At 44.7% G+C, this 17,423-nt stretch overlaps 1 protein-coding gene across 2 annotated transcripts in view; it reads right to left on the bottom strand.

Moving 5' to 3' along the window:
- The window catches only part of LOC139558699 (POU domain, class 2, transcription factor 2-like), a 51,960-nt gene extending 42,263 nt beyond the window's left edge, over positions 1–9,697 (bottom strand). For both annotated transcript variants that reach the window (XM_071374025.1, XM_071374026.1), the window contains exon 1: positions 8,517–9,697. In XM_071374025.1, the coding sequence (XP_071230126.1) occupies positions 8,517–8,616 (100 nt within the window). In that variant the 5' untranslated portion in view covers positions 8,617–9,697. The remainder of the gene's footprint in view (positions 1–8,516) is intronic.
- Between the last annotated feature and the right edge of the window lie 7,726 nt (positions 9,698–17,423).

Genomic DNA, 17,423 nt, shown 5'->3' with positions numbered 1-17,423 from the left:
AATTTAATTTTAGGGGAGGCAGGTAGCCTAGAGGTTAAGCCATTAAGTGAAAGGCCATTAAGTGAAAGGTCGCTGGTTCGAATCCCCGAGGAGACGAGGTGAAACAAATCTGACGATGTGCCCTCGAGCAAGGTACTTAACACCGAATTGCTCCTGCAAGTCGCTCTGGATACGAGTGTCTACTAAAATATAAATAAGAGAAATGGAATTTCAAGGCCCCCTTACACAAAGATCACAGCTTTTAACCCCACTGTCTAAATATCTTCGTCGGTGTCTTTAATATACAGAGTAGCCAGGTAATTAACTTAATGTCATGGTCAGTCTGGCCCAGCTACTCCAGAGCTCCGGGCCTTGAACTTGAGACGTGACACAACAGATAGGCCAGGCCGTGGACAGATGAAAGAGAAGAATAGAATGGGGTTGATGGGCCGGCTGCATATGAATTAGCAGAAGGGGGAACAACAGAGGGAGGGCAGTGAGGAAGGATAAAGGTCAGGGGTCAACCCCCCTTGCACACCTCACGGAGAGACAAAGGAGAGCAGAGGGGTAAGGGCCACGGGCTGTGCTCCAAGAGGGGGGCTGGTAAAAGCACACACACACTTAGCCCATTTCATCCAAACACATACTCACACCTCAGCTCACATAAATTAGGCACATAACATTTGAGCATAGTAGCATTAATATTTTAGCATAGCTACATTTAAATGCTAACATTTGGGCATATTTAACATGGTGAAGTGGGTGAGTATTGAAGCATATTTAGGGGACATCTATATGGACAATTGATTTCTCCATGAAATATTTAGCATGTTTAGCACAATCAAATATGAATTAAGATATATCATATATATATATAGACTCATTATATATTATAGGGAGACATTTTCAAATAGACCCATTTAATCTATCACAGATTCACCCACCTATAAAATGTAAAGTGTGAGTGGTCAATAATTTGATACTCAAATCTAATTCCAGCGGATATGTTGAGAATGCAAATGATCTCTTTAAAATCAAGCCTGACCGCAGTCTTTGGCCTTTACAAGGATGGGTCGTAAAAACCTCAGAGCTACACAACCACACATGGTTCATCACAGATAATTTACTGCCTTAGGGCCAGCGGCTAAACGCACCTTGCTACAGCTAGCTATCTACACAGAGGGGTAGGGAGGGGGAACGACGGCTGACAAAAAGCCATGCATGGACTGAAGAAGATAGCACTTCGGGGTAGTAAGTGAACACTGGGCCATCCAACATCAGCCTTAGCTTTGCGTGCTCGGCTCTGTGTTCTATTCTGTGTGCAACACCATGATAGATAGATAGCTGGATCGGAGGGAGCTAGCTAGGCTTTTAAAAGCCCCCAGAAAAAAAGGAGAAGGGAGAGCTAGCCTAAATATCAGAATCTCCTTAAGAAATCCCCCTTAGGAATACCGGTATACTAGGACCCATTTTCTATAGAGAATTATGCCACCGAGCGGACTGGAGACTTACCATATTCATACCGTGGATGAGTGGTGGGGGAGGATTCGGCTTCACCTGTCCTACCTCAGCACTATGTGTGCAGACTTGCACTACTAAATCCCTGAGGGGTGCCATTAGGGAGAAGGGAGAAGTAGCTCTCTCCCGCGTCTTTATGTAATGCAGGCTCCTCGTCATTCAATACACTCCTCTTAATAAGGGCTAGGTTCAACAAAGGCCACAGCCCAAATAGGCAACAACAAAAAGAAGTGTGGAGGAAAAAGGGCCTCTAAATATCTCCATACTAGGGGCCTTCAACACGATGCAGCCTTTAAAAAGTGTTGCTGCTGCATTGGTGAGGCACACAGATTCACAATAATGTGTTTGATTGAAGCCCCCAGAGAAAGCGACAGAGGACGGTTTGTCGGTGTGTCAAGTGTGTGTGTCGGTCTGTGTGTGTGTGTGTCTGTGTGAACGTGTATGTGTACGTGTGTGTGTGGATTAGGGCAGGGGAGTGTTGCTGCGAGAGTGAGGCTGGCTAACAGATTCACATCCAATATGGAGAGGTTAAAGTGACGACTTCAATTCTCCCCATAGTGCAAAGAGAGAATGAGATTGAGCTGGGGGTAGGGGGGGAGAGGGGGAGAGGAGGATGGGGGGGGTGTACTACAACAGATTAATTTCATTTTAGGACGGGGCACTCCTCTCCTGGAGCAAAACGAGAGGATGAAAAAGAACAGAGGGAGACGGTGATAAGGAGGTGAGCATGGTAAATAAAAATATATTTTCCCCCTCTGATAGGCTAATGTGTGCCTCTGTTAAAGGGGGGATACCCTTGTAATGTGTGTCTGTGTTAAAGGGAGTGTACCCTTGTAATGTGTGTCTGTGTTAAAGGGAGTGTACCCTTGTAATGTGTGTCTGCGTCAAAGGGAGTGCACCTTTGTAATGTGCGTCTATTGTGAGCACACACAGTGGGGTCTAAAACTCCTCAGTGGTCCATGGTGATGTGTACTGGTATCTGATTATTCATACACTTGGGTTTGGTGAATCTGTACCATCTGTGTGTCTGTACTCTTGTCTATAGCCTGCAGCCACTTTGGTTCAACCCAATGTTAATAAATCCCTGTGTACGTACATACATACATACTGAATGTGTGAATGCAAATGTGTGAGTGTGTGTAAAGTGCATGTATGTATTTGAGAATGGGGGGTGGGGGGGTGGGGTTGGATAGGGGGCAGGTGGGGGTTGAAGCGCCCGAGCACTCAGATATATTAAAAGCCGGACCCCGAGCATCCGCTGGCCCCCGAGCCGCTCCATTGTTGTCACGTTACTTCTGTCTGCTGCACGCACACATTTGTGGGTGCATGATATTACATTTTTCACTCAAACCCCTGGCAGTCACCCCTTGCACTCACAAAGGCAGGAGGGAGAAAGGAGGGAGGAAGGAGGAAGGAGGGAGGAAGGGAGGAGGGAGGAGGGAGGAAGGAGGAGGGAGGAAGGACAGTGTGTCCCTGAGGTATATAAGGGAACCCCCCCCCCCCCCCCCCCCCCTCCACACCTCCCATCTCATCCTTTCATTATCATAACTCCCATCCTCTAAATTAAATTGGGGGGGCCTAAATCTCTCCCAAAACTGCACTAGCCTACAACCAGTGGAGGGGAATGGGTGAGGGGGGCAAAATTCAATCAAACAGAACCAAGTTGTATTATTCCCCTTTATTGCTTAAATGTATCAACAGCCACAACATTATGCCTGCCAAGGCACACACAAACATGTGAAATGGCCACACAAAGGACACGTTTCTGGTGTCTAGTTAATCCAACTACATGGCTTGTTGTTGCCAACACATCTCTATGTGTGTAGGGGAGTGGGATTACATTGCACACACACACACACACACACACACACACACACACACACACACACACACACACACACACACACACACACACACACACACACACACACACACACACACACACACACACACACACACACACACACACACACACACACACACACACACACACACACACAATGTGCATCGTTCTCTTTCCCTTTAATCTCACCCCGACTAAAGTTACATTCAACAGCAAGGGGCTTTAGCCCGGTGCTACTATCTTACTAAAATAGAAAAAAGTCACACATTCTTCCTCGTTATGATAAGCCCCCCCGAAATCAAAAGAGCGGGTCCTTTTTTCTCCAGGGCGCTTTTCCCTTCTTTTCCCTCGTTTCATACCAGGCCTCATTGAGAAGCACACAAAAGAGGGGATGGGATAACAGCCTAGCGTGTGTCACAAAGGGCCAAAGCGCCGCCGCTCCTTTCCTCCCTTGCTCACTGTGTTATGTTGCTGTACAGTGTGAAATCGAATTATTCTGCTTAATTAAGAGGTGGCTAACCTTGACCCCAGATCAGCAGCTCATCAGCAGAAAAGCCTGCAGGTTTTCCACTATGGCGTAGTCGGCGGGGCTAGTTCGCTAGGCTATTCATCTCCATGTGCTATTGCAGGGCCAAGGTAATGTATTGTGGGAGGGAGAGGGGAATGTAGTATGAGCTGTATGTATAGACATTGCTTGCTCCCCCTACGACGTGCCTGCTTGTACGCTATTTGTTTGTTCATTTGAGAAAAGGGGCCCGTGGCTAAGTGCATTCGATTAGGGGTTGAGAATGAGTTCCATTCCACGGGCGTGCAGACACTGCCCATTGAGCACTGAGAGGTTTGTGCATTGGAAAAGGAGGCCCTGCTGTGCTTGGAGTCATCATTTGGGTGATGTGCGATGGACACTGGCACATGCACACTCACACACTCACAAAGATTCCACACACACACGCGCGCGCAAAGATGTACAAAGACACACGCACAGACACATACAGAGACACACAAAGATGTACAAGGACATGCACACACACACACACACACACGCACACGCACACGCACACGCACACGCACACGCACACGCACACACACACACACACACACACACACACACACACACACACACACCAATACACACACTCACTCAGGCCAGTCAAATATAGCATTGTGTCCTGAATACGGCCAATTTGGCTCCTAATGGTCTTTGTGACCATCAAGGCTCCGAAGGTAAGCTGAGTGGAGGACAGAGAGAGAGAAGAGAGAAAGTGTTTACCTTTATAACTATATGTGTCTAATGGCCTATGGATGTCTCCATGGTAACATGGGCAGTAGGTGGCGAGCTAGGGAGCAGGCGGGCGGTGAGGCCGAGCCGAAATCTGCCCTCCATATTTAGTTCTATCGAGAGGACCATTTATAGTTCTCATCGCTACAGCTCGGCTACATCAGTGGTCTGCAATGAGTTCATTATCGGCGGACCAAAAAAAGAAGCGGCTGTGTTTAAGTGTCCAAGAGAGAAGGGAGCGAGAGAGGCAGAGAGAGGCAGATAGAGTGGGTCGGTGTTAGGGGCAGGGATGGGAGAGGTGGCTTAATGCAATAAAGCATGTTGTATTGACACCTCTGTTGTGTCTATTGATTCCTCATTATGTCCCTAACAAACCTTGGTGGACATATTGTCATTCGCAATCATGTTAGCACTGGGACTCGCTAACGCTCCCCCTTAAATCCGATCTATACACACACACACACACACACACGACCCACATTCCCTCACAAACACACGCTACGTACATGCTGCACACACATACACACACACTAGACACACAGACGGAGAGTAGTCAATGAAACCTGATCAATATCAGAGCGAGGTTAAAACCACTCTGACAGTATGTACCTGTGAATTCATACTGGTTCAGATAAGATACATACACAGATCTATAATTGACCTCAATATGCAATTATCGAGTATACAACCTGTCCGCCCTCTCGCAGACCTGAGCTGTCACGCACGCACGCACGCACACACACACACACACACATAAATGCTAGCCAATTAATCCAGGCCTCCAAGCCTTCACCCATCCACCCCCACCTCACTCCCCTCGCCAAGCCCAGGTACACAGCCTCATCCTGGGCAGAGAGAGGTGAGGAGTTGGGGTGTGGGCTGGAGGCAGTTATCAAGCAGCATGGAGGCAACAGTGTGTGTTGGTGGAGTGGTTAGGGAGCTGGACCAGAAAACTGCCTGTTAGATACTATACCGCTGCAATTGTGAACTCTCCAACTAAACGTTGACCTAACGTGGAATAGACGTTGAAATGATGTCAGTGCCCAGTGGGTAGTCCATAGATTTTTGTCTAGGATGTCATTGTTGAGCACTTTATCAGAGTTATCTTACCATGCTGTAACGAAAGTCAAAACCAACCTTTGGTTGTGTTAAAATACAATGATGAATCTGAATCTGATGAATTAAAAACTCAAAGTTTTGCCTGGATAGTCAAAACATGCAGTATACTTGATAGCATGACCGCAAGTATCAACACAGCTACAAAACATGCACAGTCCCTCACCAGACCGAGTGCCGACACTCTGGATGTGATAGCTTTTTATGTGCAAAAAGAACTCTGGAGATTATAAAGCCAAATAAAACTCATTTTTTTTAATGATTTGTTCTGGCTGCGACCAATGTCAAAGCCTAAGGCGCTAACGGGGTAATGGCAGGTCCCAATACACTCAAGTACCTGAGAAAAGAAACGTTTTGCACACTTATATCTGACGAAACCATCCATTTCAACGGGACTTCAGTAACCTTTCCCTCACCTTTCTATGGAGATAACAACATATGTTATTACTATTAATATGGTACTACTTGCTTCTACTATTAATACTGCAGATATACCTCTAATACTATACTTCACCTTCTTTCTAAACTTGGAAACTGACCCTGAAACCATTTCCAAATGCATCTCAAACCATGTCTGAACCCTTGAGCCAGTCCCATTTAGCCTAATGCTGTGCTTGCTGACTGGCCATGCACATCCAGACAAAAACTCCAAGATAATTTGACAAACCGCCATCAAAATGGTGGCCGGAAAAACCCCTTCATGGGGTTAGTGGGTTTGCCACACCACCACGGTCAACCTAACACATAAGCTCTTAGCTTAGATCCACTTGGTAGCCCAATAGCCCATCTTTGCTAACGTATGCTGTTTGTACCCTCTCTCTTTCTCTCCCTCCTTCTCTCGTTCTTTCCCTCCTTAACACCCCCACTTTAGCCTCTATCTCTCTCTCCCTCTAAGCATGCTGGGATTGAACCCCCAGCAGCCCCCTCTCTCTCTGCCCATCATCTGGACCTTAGATCAGAAGGGGAAGTGTGGGTAACAGACTTAGCTAAACAGGCTTATGGGCAAGACCAAAACACCAGGAAAATCCAATTGAAAGCCCACCCGGGCCCAAAGGGAACACAGGAAAGACAGACAGAACGAGAGAGCGAGCGAGAGAAAGACAGAGCGCGAGAGAGAGAGAGAGAGAGCGAGAGATACTTCTATGTTAGATGCTCTTTATTGGCTGACCGACCATCTGTGTCTTTATGTTGTTACCCAATTCCTCATGGGACATGGAGGAATGAAAGTAGAGAGAAGAAAAGAAGGGGGTATATTCACTTTTCTACCACTGATGTTTTCTACCAGTATTGACTTATACCCTTCTATTCAAGCCTGCATACGGGAGTATGTTCACTTTATAGGCTACTCACTCACACCTCTATACTGGCATAAGCTAGTAGGTGTGTTACCCAGGGATGTAGGTGTGTTACCCAGCGATGTAGGTGTGTTACCCAGGGATGTAGGTGTGTTACCCAGGGATGTAGCTGGGTCAACCTTGAACATTAGGGGTAAATAGGTGGGTAAACCCATATGCAAATAAATTATTATCTAGCATTATAAGTGGATAACCCCTTTTCACAAAATAAAAAAGGTGTAAACTGAGTTTACTTTAGTTAACCCTCAACCACATCACGAATGTTATACTTTGTTAATCCCATTTGAAACATTTTCCAAAATGTGTTAATTATTATTCACTCGTAACCTATACTTTACCTTCATTTCATTCAGTGACCTACCTATAACGGTTGTCCCCTCTTCCCACCCCTCTCTGTCACAACAAAAGCAAAGGACATACGTGCCCTGTCAAGCCGTCCTCCTGCATGGCTACCACAACCAGTGCTCATTAAAAATTTCAACCGTTCTTCTCCTGGTGACATGTAGTTAAGTAGATAGCCTGCATTATCATCACAGCCCTGGAGAGGAGCATATATTCGGCCCCATCTGTCATTTGAATTTTCCACTTGGATGGAGACAGGGACAGCATCATCTTCCCGCCCCCTTCCCTATCTCCTCGTTGTTAGATAAAACCACCTCCACCAAAAAGTGACAAAGATCGTAAAAGACAAGATAGTTCATATACTCCACAGGTTGTTGCAACACTACAGTCACCAATCATTTCTCATGTCATTCATTGATAATTACCTAACCTGACTAGGCCTATCAACTTTACGCATCAACACTTTGACTGAGAATATGATAATTAAAGTAGAATGGCCTGTAATTCGTTCAATCTTTTCCACTCCCCACTCCCAGCCTTGTCGCAAGGTTTCTCACTCTCTATCCCTCTTTTTTTCCCGCGGCCCCGGGATCGATCTCCGCTGGGTCGATAAATTACCATGAATATTCCCTTAACCGTCCGTGAGACGAAAGCGGGAGAGACGGGTGCATAGACAGAGGCAGACGGAGCGGAGAAGACAGATGGGGATGGAAGTGAGGAGAGAAAACGGTCTGGGAACAGCATGGGACACAGCACATAGGCAAATGTTTAAAGGATGTAAATAATGAACCACATTTTCTTGACAACATTTTGGGGATAAGATGTTTTTTTACACTTTGGATTTTTATACAAATATTCTAATGTCTTTTGGAGGAAAATTCGACTCGGACAGAAATGTAACTTATGTCTATAAACAATTCAAGCTAAATGTTCTCATCCTTTTTGAGGAATCAAGAGGTGGTCTAAGGACTTGCCAGTGCAGTGGACAATTATTAGCTGACCGACCAAGTTTTTTTTCATGTATGTGAAATGTAGAGGAGCATGGCCAATGAAACAGCTATAGCGGGATAAGTAACGGTCTTACCGGAGCTGGAGCGTAGAGCCAGCGGGGACTTGAGACGCCAGGCGCTGAAGTCGGAAGCAGTTCTCTGAAAGACGAACGGCACCGGCAAGGGAACAAACATGATCCGCTGTCGTTCTTGGTTTTTATTTGCAGTTTTCTTCGAATTGCGCTTGTCTTCTCTTCTTTGTTGCTTTTCTTCGTATGCTTTCCAGGTAGACGTTTCAAAATATGTTTGGTAGTAAGAATATTTGGTTGAGTTTGTGTCTAGCCTATGCTACGTTCACATTTTTGGTTTTGTGCCTCTATCTATGTCATATCGATGTGGATATATGGTCCCTTAGCAGTTCAGTGAACGGTGCTCACTTGAGACTAACACACAGACGGATAGTCGGGATACCGGATACACAGCGCCAGCTATGTAAAATAGGCTTCTGTTGATATTAGTCATTAACAGAATTAATAGACTCTCTAACGCTGGTATTCTCTCATTGGTAAAAGTTAGGCCTGTATGTAGCTACAAAATAGCCTAGATATGAACTGTGTGGAGTATTCCTTTTTATATTCTTGAAGGTATTTCCATATGTTTTGCTTATCACGACAGGTGTGCGACTCTTCCCGTCACAGTGGCCTCTTTTACCTCGATCGGTTTTGCTTTGGTTTACACTTGTAAATAAATATCTCTCCAGTTTTACTTTGATGAAAAACTGTACTTTCTCGCTGTCCGTTGTAGCAGGTGTATGGTCGGAACAGAAAAGGTTAACAACTGTTTGTGTGGTGTTGTTATTTGTGGTTCTCTATATTTGGTTCTAAGCAGAAATGGCTATGGTCAGCTCACGAATACATGCACACAAGAAGCATTATGATAAAATATACAATGACATTATTTGAAACATTTAAATAATCAAATAATAAGTAAGGCTACACAGGGACGCCTCTGGTTTTCGCTCCTCCCCCTCTCTGTCACAGGCCGGTAATTAAAACGCAATCAATCGATAAATAAAAGATAAATAAATATACCAGCTTTTTTTTTTTACGAAATGAAAGCTAAACGAAAAACATAAACACGGTACCCGTTATGCGGTATCTTTTCTTTGGCTCTGTCCCGCCATCCGTCTGTGTGTCTGTCTCAATGTTCCCGTTATTTGGGAACCCCAGTTCGTTCGGTCCGACTCCCTCCAGTCTGAAAGCGCTCTGACAACGCTGCTCGCAACATTGAAGCGAGAGAGCACCCGCCGTACAGCCTACAGTCCCCCACCCCCTTTCTCCCCCTCTTTCTTTTCCTCCCCCCGCTTCCTTCTACCCCTGCTCTCTCCCTTTTTCTTACTAATCCCATATAAAATGACCTATACTCTGCATTGATCTCTTGATTAAACTTAATTCACAATGATGCCAATAATCGTGATGGTCTCCTAATCGATTGGTTTACACAATAGACACGTATTCAGAGTTGGTGTTTGGTGTATTTTTGTTCAGGTGATTTTTCGCATCGCTCCCCCTACATTTACCTTGGCTAAATCTACGCATTGCAAGGTCATAGGCAGCATTGCCAGCATAGTAATACAGTAGTCTTATGGTATGAGTAATTGAGCTAGTTATAGAGATACTAAATTGGTGAATTGGGGGCATTTGGACATCATTGTGTTGTGTGCGTAAAGATCCCTTAACTGCAGGTGTTTTGGTCAGTTTGTGAGCTTCTACAGCTGTAGCCTAGCATGTGCACATTTTAGGATAGTCATCCATTCCTACACCTACACCCACGCCCCCTCCCATCCCTCCGCCGATACGTTTTGTGCTGTCAGTTATAAAGCCACAATCTGTGCAGCGCACTTACACTCAAGATTATTGCCGACATAGATTTTTTAAATAGAAAAATCTATACGCTAAACATCGCAGTCAATATGGGAAAATCGAAAGCGCTGAGCCTGATCTCTCTCTCTCTATACCTCTTCCTCTCACTGCTTCTGTGGTGTTGTTAATGAGTTATCGATAAATTATGGGCCTATGTCATAAAAAGCCAGAGGCATTGACAATGCCAATAACCAAACTGGAGGGTGAAAAAAGTCACAAAATAAATATAACCTCAGTTGTGGATAAAACATTATTAATATTGTTCAACATATCGGTTACCAAGCCTATTCTAACAATGGAGACGGGGATCTGTTCTGGATGTGAATTTGATTTCAGCTTCGCATAGACACCACAATGGTGCGGTGAGGTTTATTGTCCCCGTTCTCTCCCTCTCCCCCCGCTTACGCCCCACTCCATTTGACAGATGACATCCGCATGTCCAACGAACGAGAGAGAGGGACAGAAAAAAAGAGAAGCGACTAGTTGTCCTTCAGGAACCCCCCTCGCAGGAGAGGGCACGCGCTGAGACCCCCCCCCCAAACTCCTTCCAGACAAAAGCAATTATTTATTGTAGAATATAGTGTGTTTTGCGCGACTGAGGAAGGAAGGTGTGTGGATTAGAAGGAGAGGAGAGGACGATAGTGGTAGACCCATCATCACGGGCTTCCTTTCATTTTATAACCATTTTATAACAAGCATGCGGTTTGCCACCATGTTGATCTCCTGACCATGATCACACATGAGCACACAATGAAAAAATGGGCAAACATAGGCTACACAAACATTACCCGCACACAATTACGCACGCACGCACGCGCGTACACACGCTCACACAAAGAGCAAGGCAAACAAACATTGGCGCACATAATAGAGAACATCCCACACACACAGGCCTGAACAGACTGGTCTCATAGACTACACTTAACATAGTAAACATAAATCCGAGACACTCAAATTAAGCGTTGTGAACAGAGTGCCCCATGGTGGCTGGTGAGGCTATGGTATGGGCAGGCATAAGCTACGGACAACGAACACTATTGCATTCTATCGATGGCAATTTGAATGCACAGAGATACAGTGACGAAATCCTGAGGCCCATTGTCGTGCCATTCATCCGCCACCATCAACTCATGTTTCAGCATGATAATGCACGGCCCCATGTCACAAGGATCTGTACACAATTCCTGGAAGCTGAAAATGGCCCAGTTCTTCCATGGCCTGCATACTCACCTGACATGTCACCCATTGAGCATGTTTGGTATGCTCTGGATCGACGTGTACGACAGCTTGTTCCAGTTCCCGCAAATATCCAGCAACTTTGCACAGCCATTGAAGAGGTGTGGAACAACATTCCACAGGCCACAATCACCAGCCTGATCAACTCTATGCAAAGGAGATATGTCTCGCTGCATGAGGCAAATGGTGGTCACACCAGATACTGACTGGTTTTCTGATATACGCCCCTACCTTTTTTTTAAGTATCTGTGACCAACAGATGCAAATCTGTATTCTCAGTCATGTGAAATCCATAGATTAGGGCCTAATTAATTTATAAAATCTTTGAAATTGTTGCATGTTGCATTTAGATTTTTGTTCAGTGTAGTATGATATGTTATGTTTGATATGGCCTGAACAGACTGGTCTCATACACCAGTCTATTCAGAAGGTTACTTTAGACAAAATCCAAAGTCATTTGTAACATATCATATGATGGGTTAATACTTACCATACGAAACATAACATATCATACTAAATTAAGTGCCTCAGATGTACTTACAGGATAATACGATATGCTCTGAGACCACGTTGGCCTGAAAGTGGTTCCATTGAGTTCCGGTAATACTGGCATACGTGCATATCACGTCAACAGAGTCAACATCATACGAACAAAAGTAGGTTGAACCAGTGACGGGCAGACATACACAGGCTACTGTAGTGTAGTAGACTACATTGCCTGCCTTCAGTCTTCAGCGCTCTTTCACACAATCCCAGAGCTGGCTAGCTGGCGCACGTTCACTAACGCTGGTTGCTGCACGGCATGCAGGGAAATCGGCTGATTTTGCGGTGGATCATTTTCACATCACTAAAGAAAGAGCTTGGTAAATACAGACATTCCATGTTATTGTAAAAAGTTATTGTAAAGTGAACATCTAGGCATGTGTAGCCCATCATCATTTGACTCTTCTTCTCCATAATGTATTTCTTTGAAATCAAATCAAGATGACATTATGACACTGAATCCCAATATGCAATGATAAGTATTATTATTGAAATTATAATAAACCTATGTTTATCCTAAAAATCTGTGAATTCATATTTTGGCATAGTAAAACATGCTGGTCTTTCTGCAGCAATTTTATATACACTTTGCATTTGTATAGCTTTGTTAGTCTTGTGAGAATGTAATGACAATGTGTGTGTGTGTGTGTGTGTGTGTGTGTGTGTGTGTGTGTGTGTGTGTGTGTGTGTGTGTGTGTGTGTGTGTGTGTGTGTGTGTGTGTGTGTGTGTGTGTGTGTGTGTGCTTGTGTGCGAGCGAGATAAAGTTCATTGTTAAATGGCAATGTCATGTTGACAAACGAGTTGGTTGAATTAAATTCTCTCTCGTCAATAACAAGGCGCCCCCAATCAATACCAGCTTACAATTATATCACCACCTCGTTCGCCGCTCTAACAAGCCCCTAATACAGAGAAACAGAGCTCTACTGTCCCTGACACACACACACACACACACACACACACACACACACACACACACACACACACACACACACACACACACACACACACACACACACACACACACACACACACACTTTCTATTTAATACAATTCAATTATCACTCTCTCAAGCTCTTGTAATTTCCTTATTATCTGTCCTTTTGACATTGATCTACCATGATGTCTCTCTCTTTCTCTCTCTTTCTCTCTCTTTCGCTTTCGCTTTCTCTTTCTTTCTCTCTCTCTCTCTCTCTCTCTCTCTCTCTCTCTCTCTCTCTCTCTCTCTCTCTCTCTCTCTCTCTCTCTCTCTCTCTCTCTCTCCTTGCAGCTTGACTAAATGATCAATGCTGACACATTGTCAATAGCCCATCCAGCCCCTGCCAATAGTCACCCTACATGTCCATTATTATACTTACACCCGCGGAAGACAGATAAAGATGGTCGCAAAACATTAGCAGTCAATACGGCACAAATAAGATGATCATTGCCGCAGCAACGCCATGAGCACATCAGCATCAATAATTACAGTTTACAAGCTCAGCTGATCCCATGGAAAACATGGCAAAGTCATAGTAAGAACATGTGCCAAATGTGGGCTTTGACTCGGGAATTCATTTCACACATAGCCTCCTACTCTTCTTATCCTCCAGGTACTGTACATTTCATACATTATCTGAACACATCCGTATTTCACAGTCACACACACACATTCTTATTCCGATTGAGCCTGTTTTCTTTCCACTGTCTACATTTCACACATATTCTGCATCCTATTTCATCCTTGTACTGGGGTGTAATGGATTGAAGACATGTAAAGGGACTTTCCATTGCCACATCGGGTGGAGTCTTTATGCTGAGCCTATGTCTAGCCCTGTGAGCTGGGTTTCCAAATAGCTTAGCTTAGTGCTAACGCAGCATCAAGGCTCCATTTAATGCAATGACATGGAGGAGGCTATCCGGCTATCCGACCCATGCAGGCTGGCCTGCACAGGGAGTAGATCCCCCCTCCCTCCATCACAGCCTTGGTGGGCGGGGGTATGTGAGCCTTAGCTACGCTCAGGGGATAAGAGCCACTACTGCCCAATCTGGTGGGAGACCGTGGCTATGGGTGTGTGTGTGTGTGTGTGTGTGTGTGTGTGTGTGTGTGTGTGTGTGTGTGTGTGTGTGTGTGTGTGTGTGTGTGTGTGTGTGTGTGTGTGTGTGTGTGTGTGTGTGTGTGTGTGTGTGTGTGTGTGTTTGCACTAGTTCACCAGCAGCACAGTGGCCCTCTACTACACACATTCTCGATACCACTGACCATATCATAACAAAAAAACATCCAACTTAACATGACCAGAAACCCCCATAGCATGACCGACTAAAACCAAGCCGTGTCAAGTTATTTCCCCCTGAAATCGTTCTCTCATATCCACTCTTGCCTCGTTCAGATTCTCGATTTGGTAACATTCATTTACTTTAAACACGGACACGTTATTTTTTATTCCACTGTACTAATAGGATCAACTACTCTCTAACCTTTCTCCTCTATCCCTTGTACTCCCTCTGTTTTGCCCTCTTTCCCCCTCTCGCTCCCCCTCCATCTCTCATTCACTCTGGGCTGTGGCCACGTGCACTGAGACTGTGTGTGTGGGTAGATCTAGAACCGGGATCAATAAGAAATGTAGAAATCAATGCACTTAGCACGGGGAAATCAATGCGCCCTAATCAGGATGCCAATGGCACAAGTCAAAACAATTAAGAGAGAAGAAAAATGTTTAACAACCTCTCTTGCTTACACGACGGAGGGAGAGAGAGAGAGGGGGAAAGACAAAGAGAGAGAGACGGAGGGGGAGAGATAAGAGGAGAGTACTGTGGGGAATCGGTGAGAGTGAAAGGAGAGAGGAAGGACGTGTTGAGCGAGGAATGAAGGAGGGGGCAATAGAGTGATGCAGAGAACAAGAGAAGGATCCATGTGAGAGAAACGAGGAAACTGTCAATAAAAGAGACGTCTTTTATGGAATTTACTCTAAATATTTCACAATATATGGCAGTTGTTCGGCTTTCAAACGAATACGAAAACAAAGAAACTCTATACTGCTGCTCAAGGTGATTTTCAGAGAAAAATAACCAAAATGGTGGCCGTTCACTCCTTTCATTTATGGTCACTGTGTGAATAACGTGCTTCTGTCTGCGTGTTGGTTGGTCAGCATGGCCAGTTGGCGCAACGGTCCATCAGATGGCCAAATGAAGGGTCACTCATTCATGTGTGATTATGTGAGTCCACCTGTCAATCAATTCGTCCAACTAATACAATACAATTATTACACCCCAAATGCTATGGCTGACCAATTGTGTTCCGGCTTTCCACCATGGTATCGAATAGTATCCAATCAGGAAAGAAGAGAGAGGTGCTGCGGGATAGGTGAGAGGGGCGTGCAGGGTTTATTTGAGGTCGATCAATAGTTGCACAGCCTCCCCGACCCCCAGCTTTTCCTGGCATTACTTGTGGTGCAAAAATCAATGGTGAGGCCAATAACTCCTCACTTGTGTGTGGATTAGTGAACTAGCAACTAATCAGGGAGTTACTGAATCTGACACTGCAGCTATTAACCTATCGATATGACACTTGCACCCATACACACACTTGCATACTCACACAGACACTCACGTACATACCCTCATACCCAGCCAAACCCAAAGGTATTTTGTTACGTCATATCCACACACACACGCACACAGAGAGAGAGAGAGAGGGAGAGAGAGAGAGAGAGAGAGAGAGAGAGAGAGAGAGAGAGAGAGAGAGAGAGAGAGAGAGAGAGAGAGAGAGAGAGAGAGAGAGAGAGAGAGAGAGAGAGAGAGAGAGAGAGAGAGAGAGAGAATAAAGATACAAACACGTGAGCAAAAGGATCAATAAGAACTATAGAAATCATTTTATAAAAACACTGCACCTTGGGCAGACTATACAGTCTATTTACAATTGAAAAAAAGTATTTGTATATATAATACAAATGTATATAAGTTGAGTTTAGCCTATTAAGGATGTATTCACTTGGTTAAACATTTTATTCTTTAGATGTCACATTTTCTATGGAATCCTGATACTGACAACTAACTGCCAATGCCCAAAATGTACCCAGCCAGTTCAATAAAATGGCATGCATGAACCTCCTTTACATTGTTTATAATATGTTATGTCTGTCTATGTCATTTACAACTGATTCAATGGTTGTTATTTAGTCAAGATCGTTATGTGATTAAAACATTATAGGGGCTAATTAAGTCTTACAGCGCATTACAATAACAACATTGTAACATATTATATAGGCTTTCAAAAAAAAAATACCAAAATGTATATTGCTTGTTATACATAGGTGCATTCATGTATAACAGACAAACATAGGTGAGCATCATTTTAGGCCTTAAAAGGGGAAAGGGCCACAGTCCAATTTCTCTTCACTGTCAGCATCCCACTGTAGAAATAAATGCACTCAGCATCGAACACTCTCCACCCTTGTTCAGCGAGAAAATGGGGTGCAATTGCATAGATGAACACCCTCTACCTCAGAATGGCAGTCTCAGACCATTACCGCTGGACATCGGATTAAGAGACAGCCACTCACATGACGTAATGACCTTTGCTGAGCCGCAGTAGCATCATTATTTACTATTGGACGAGGGCGATAATTAGAAAGCAAGCAGGTATTTTATGAGTGTTGGGTGAGAGGCAGGGAGTACACCCCCTGGGTGTAGGGAACGGTGTACGTTAAAAATATAAAGACATATTGTGCGATGAAAGAGCAATAGCGGTATTATGTATTCCGGTCTTTTCTTGTCTTTTCTGTTCTCCTTCGATAGGGAGAGATCATTTCCAAGTAAGTCCATTGACGAGGGCTTTAAAATAACATGACTTGGTGTGTTCGAACAACGTCTGACAAAAGATATGGGAATTCTATTCAACAAAGGGAAAGTACAGAGGAGGGATAAAGTGTGAGTGCGGTGGTGCGTGCGTGCGTGCGTGCGGGAACCGTGAACCAGTGTGTACGTACGTGCTCTAGGAACCGCAGAAAAATGGCGAGAAAGAGAACGACAGCTGCGCGAGAGAATTGGAAGGAGACCAAAATATGTCGGAGAAAGAGAGATGAAAAGGTGCTGGTGAGGAATGGGGAGAGGCGTGGAGAGGGCATGCTGAGAGTGTTGGGCAGTGATAAGAGAGAGAGCCAGAGTCCAGCCCAGAGAGGAATCAACGGAGGTTACGGCATTACAGGCACAAAGATGGGAGACTGGGGGCCCCCACATATTCGGGATTAAGGAACATATGCAGGGGAGTAAAGAGGGATTAGGGGCAAAAGGGAGGTAGAAAAGAGAGAGAGGGATGTTCTGGG

The sequence above is a fragment of the Salvelinus alpinus genome, chromosome 29, assembly GCF_045679555.1.
Source record: "Salvelinus alpinus chromosome 29, SLU_Salpinus.1, whole genome shotgun sequence".
NCBI lineage: Eukaryota > Metazoa > Chordata > Actinopteri > Salmoniformes > Salmonidae > Salvelinus > Salvelinus alpinus.
Note: the sequence above shows the minus strand (reverse complement) of the source record. Positions and strands in the feature narration are given on the sequence as shown.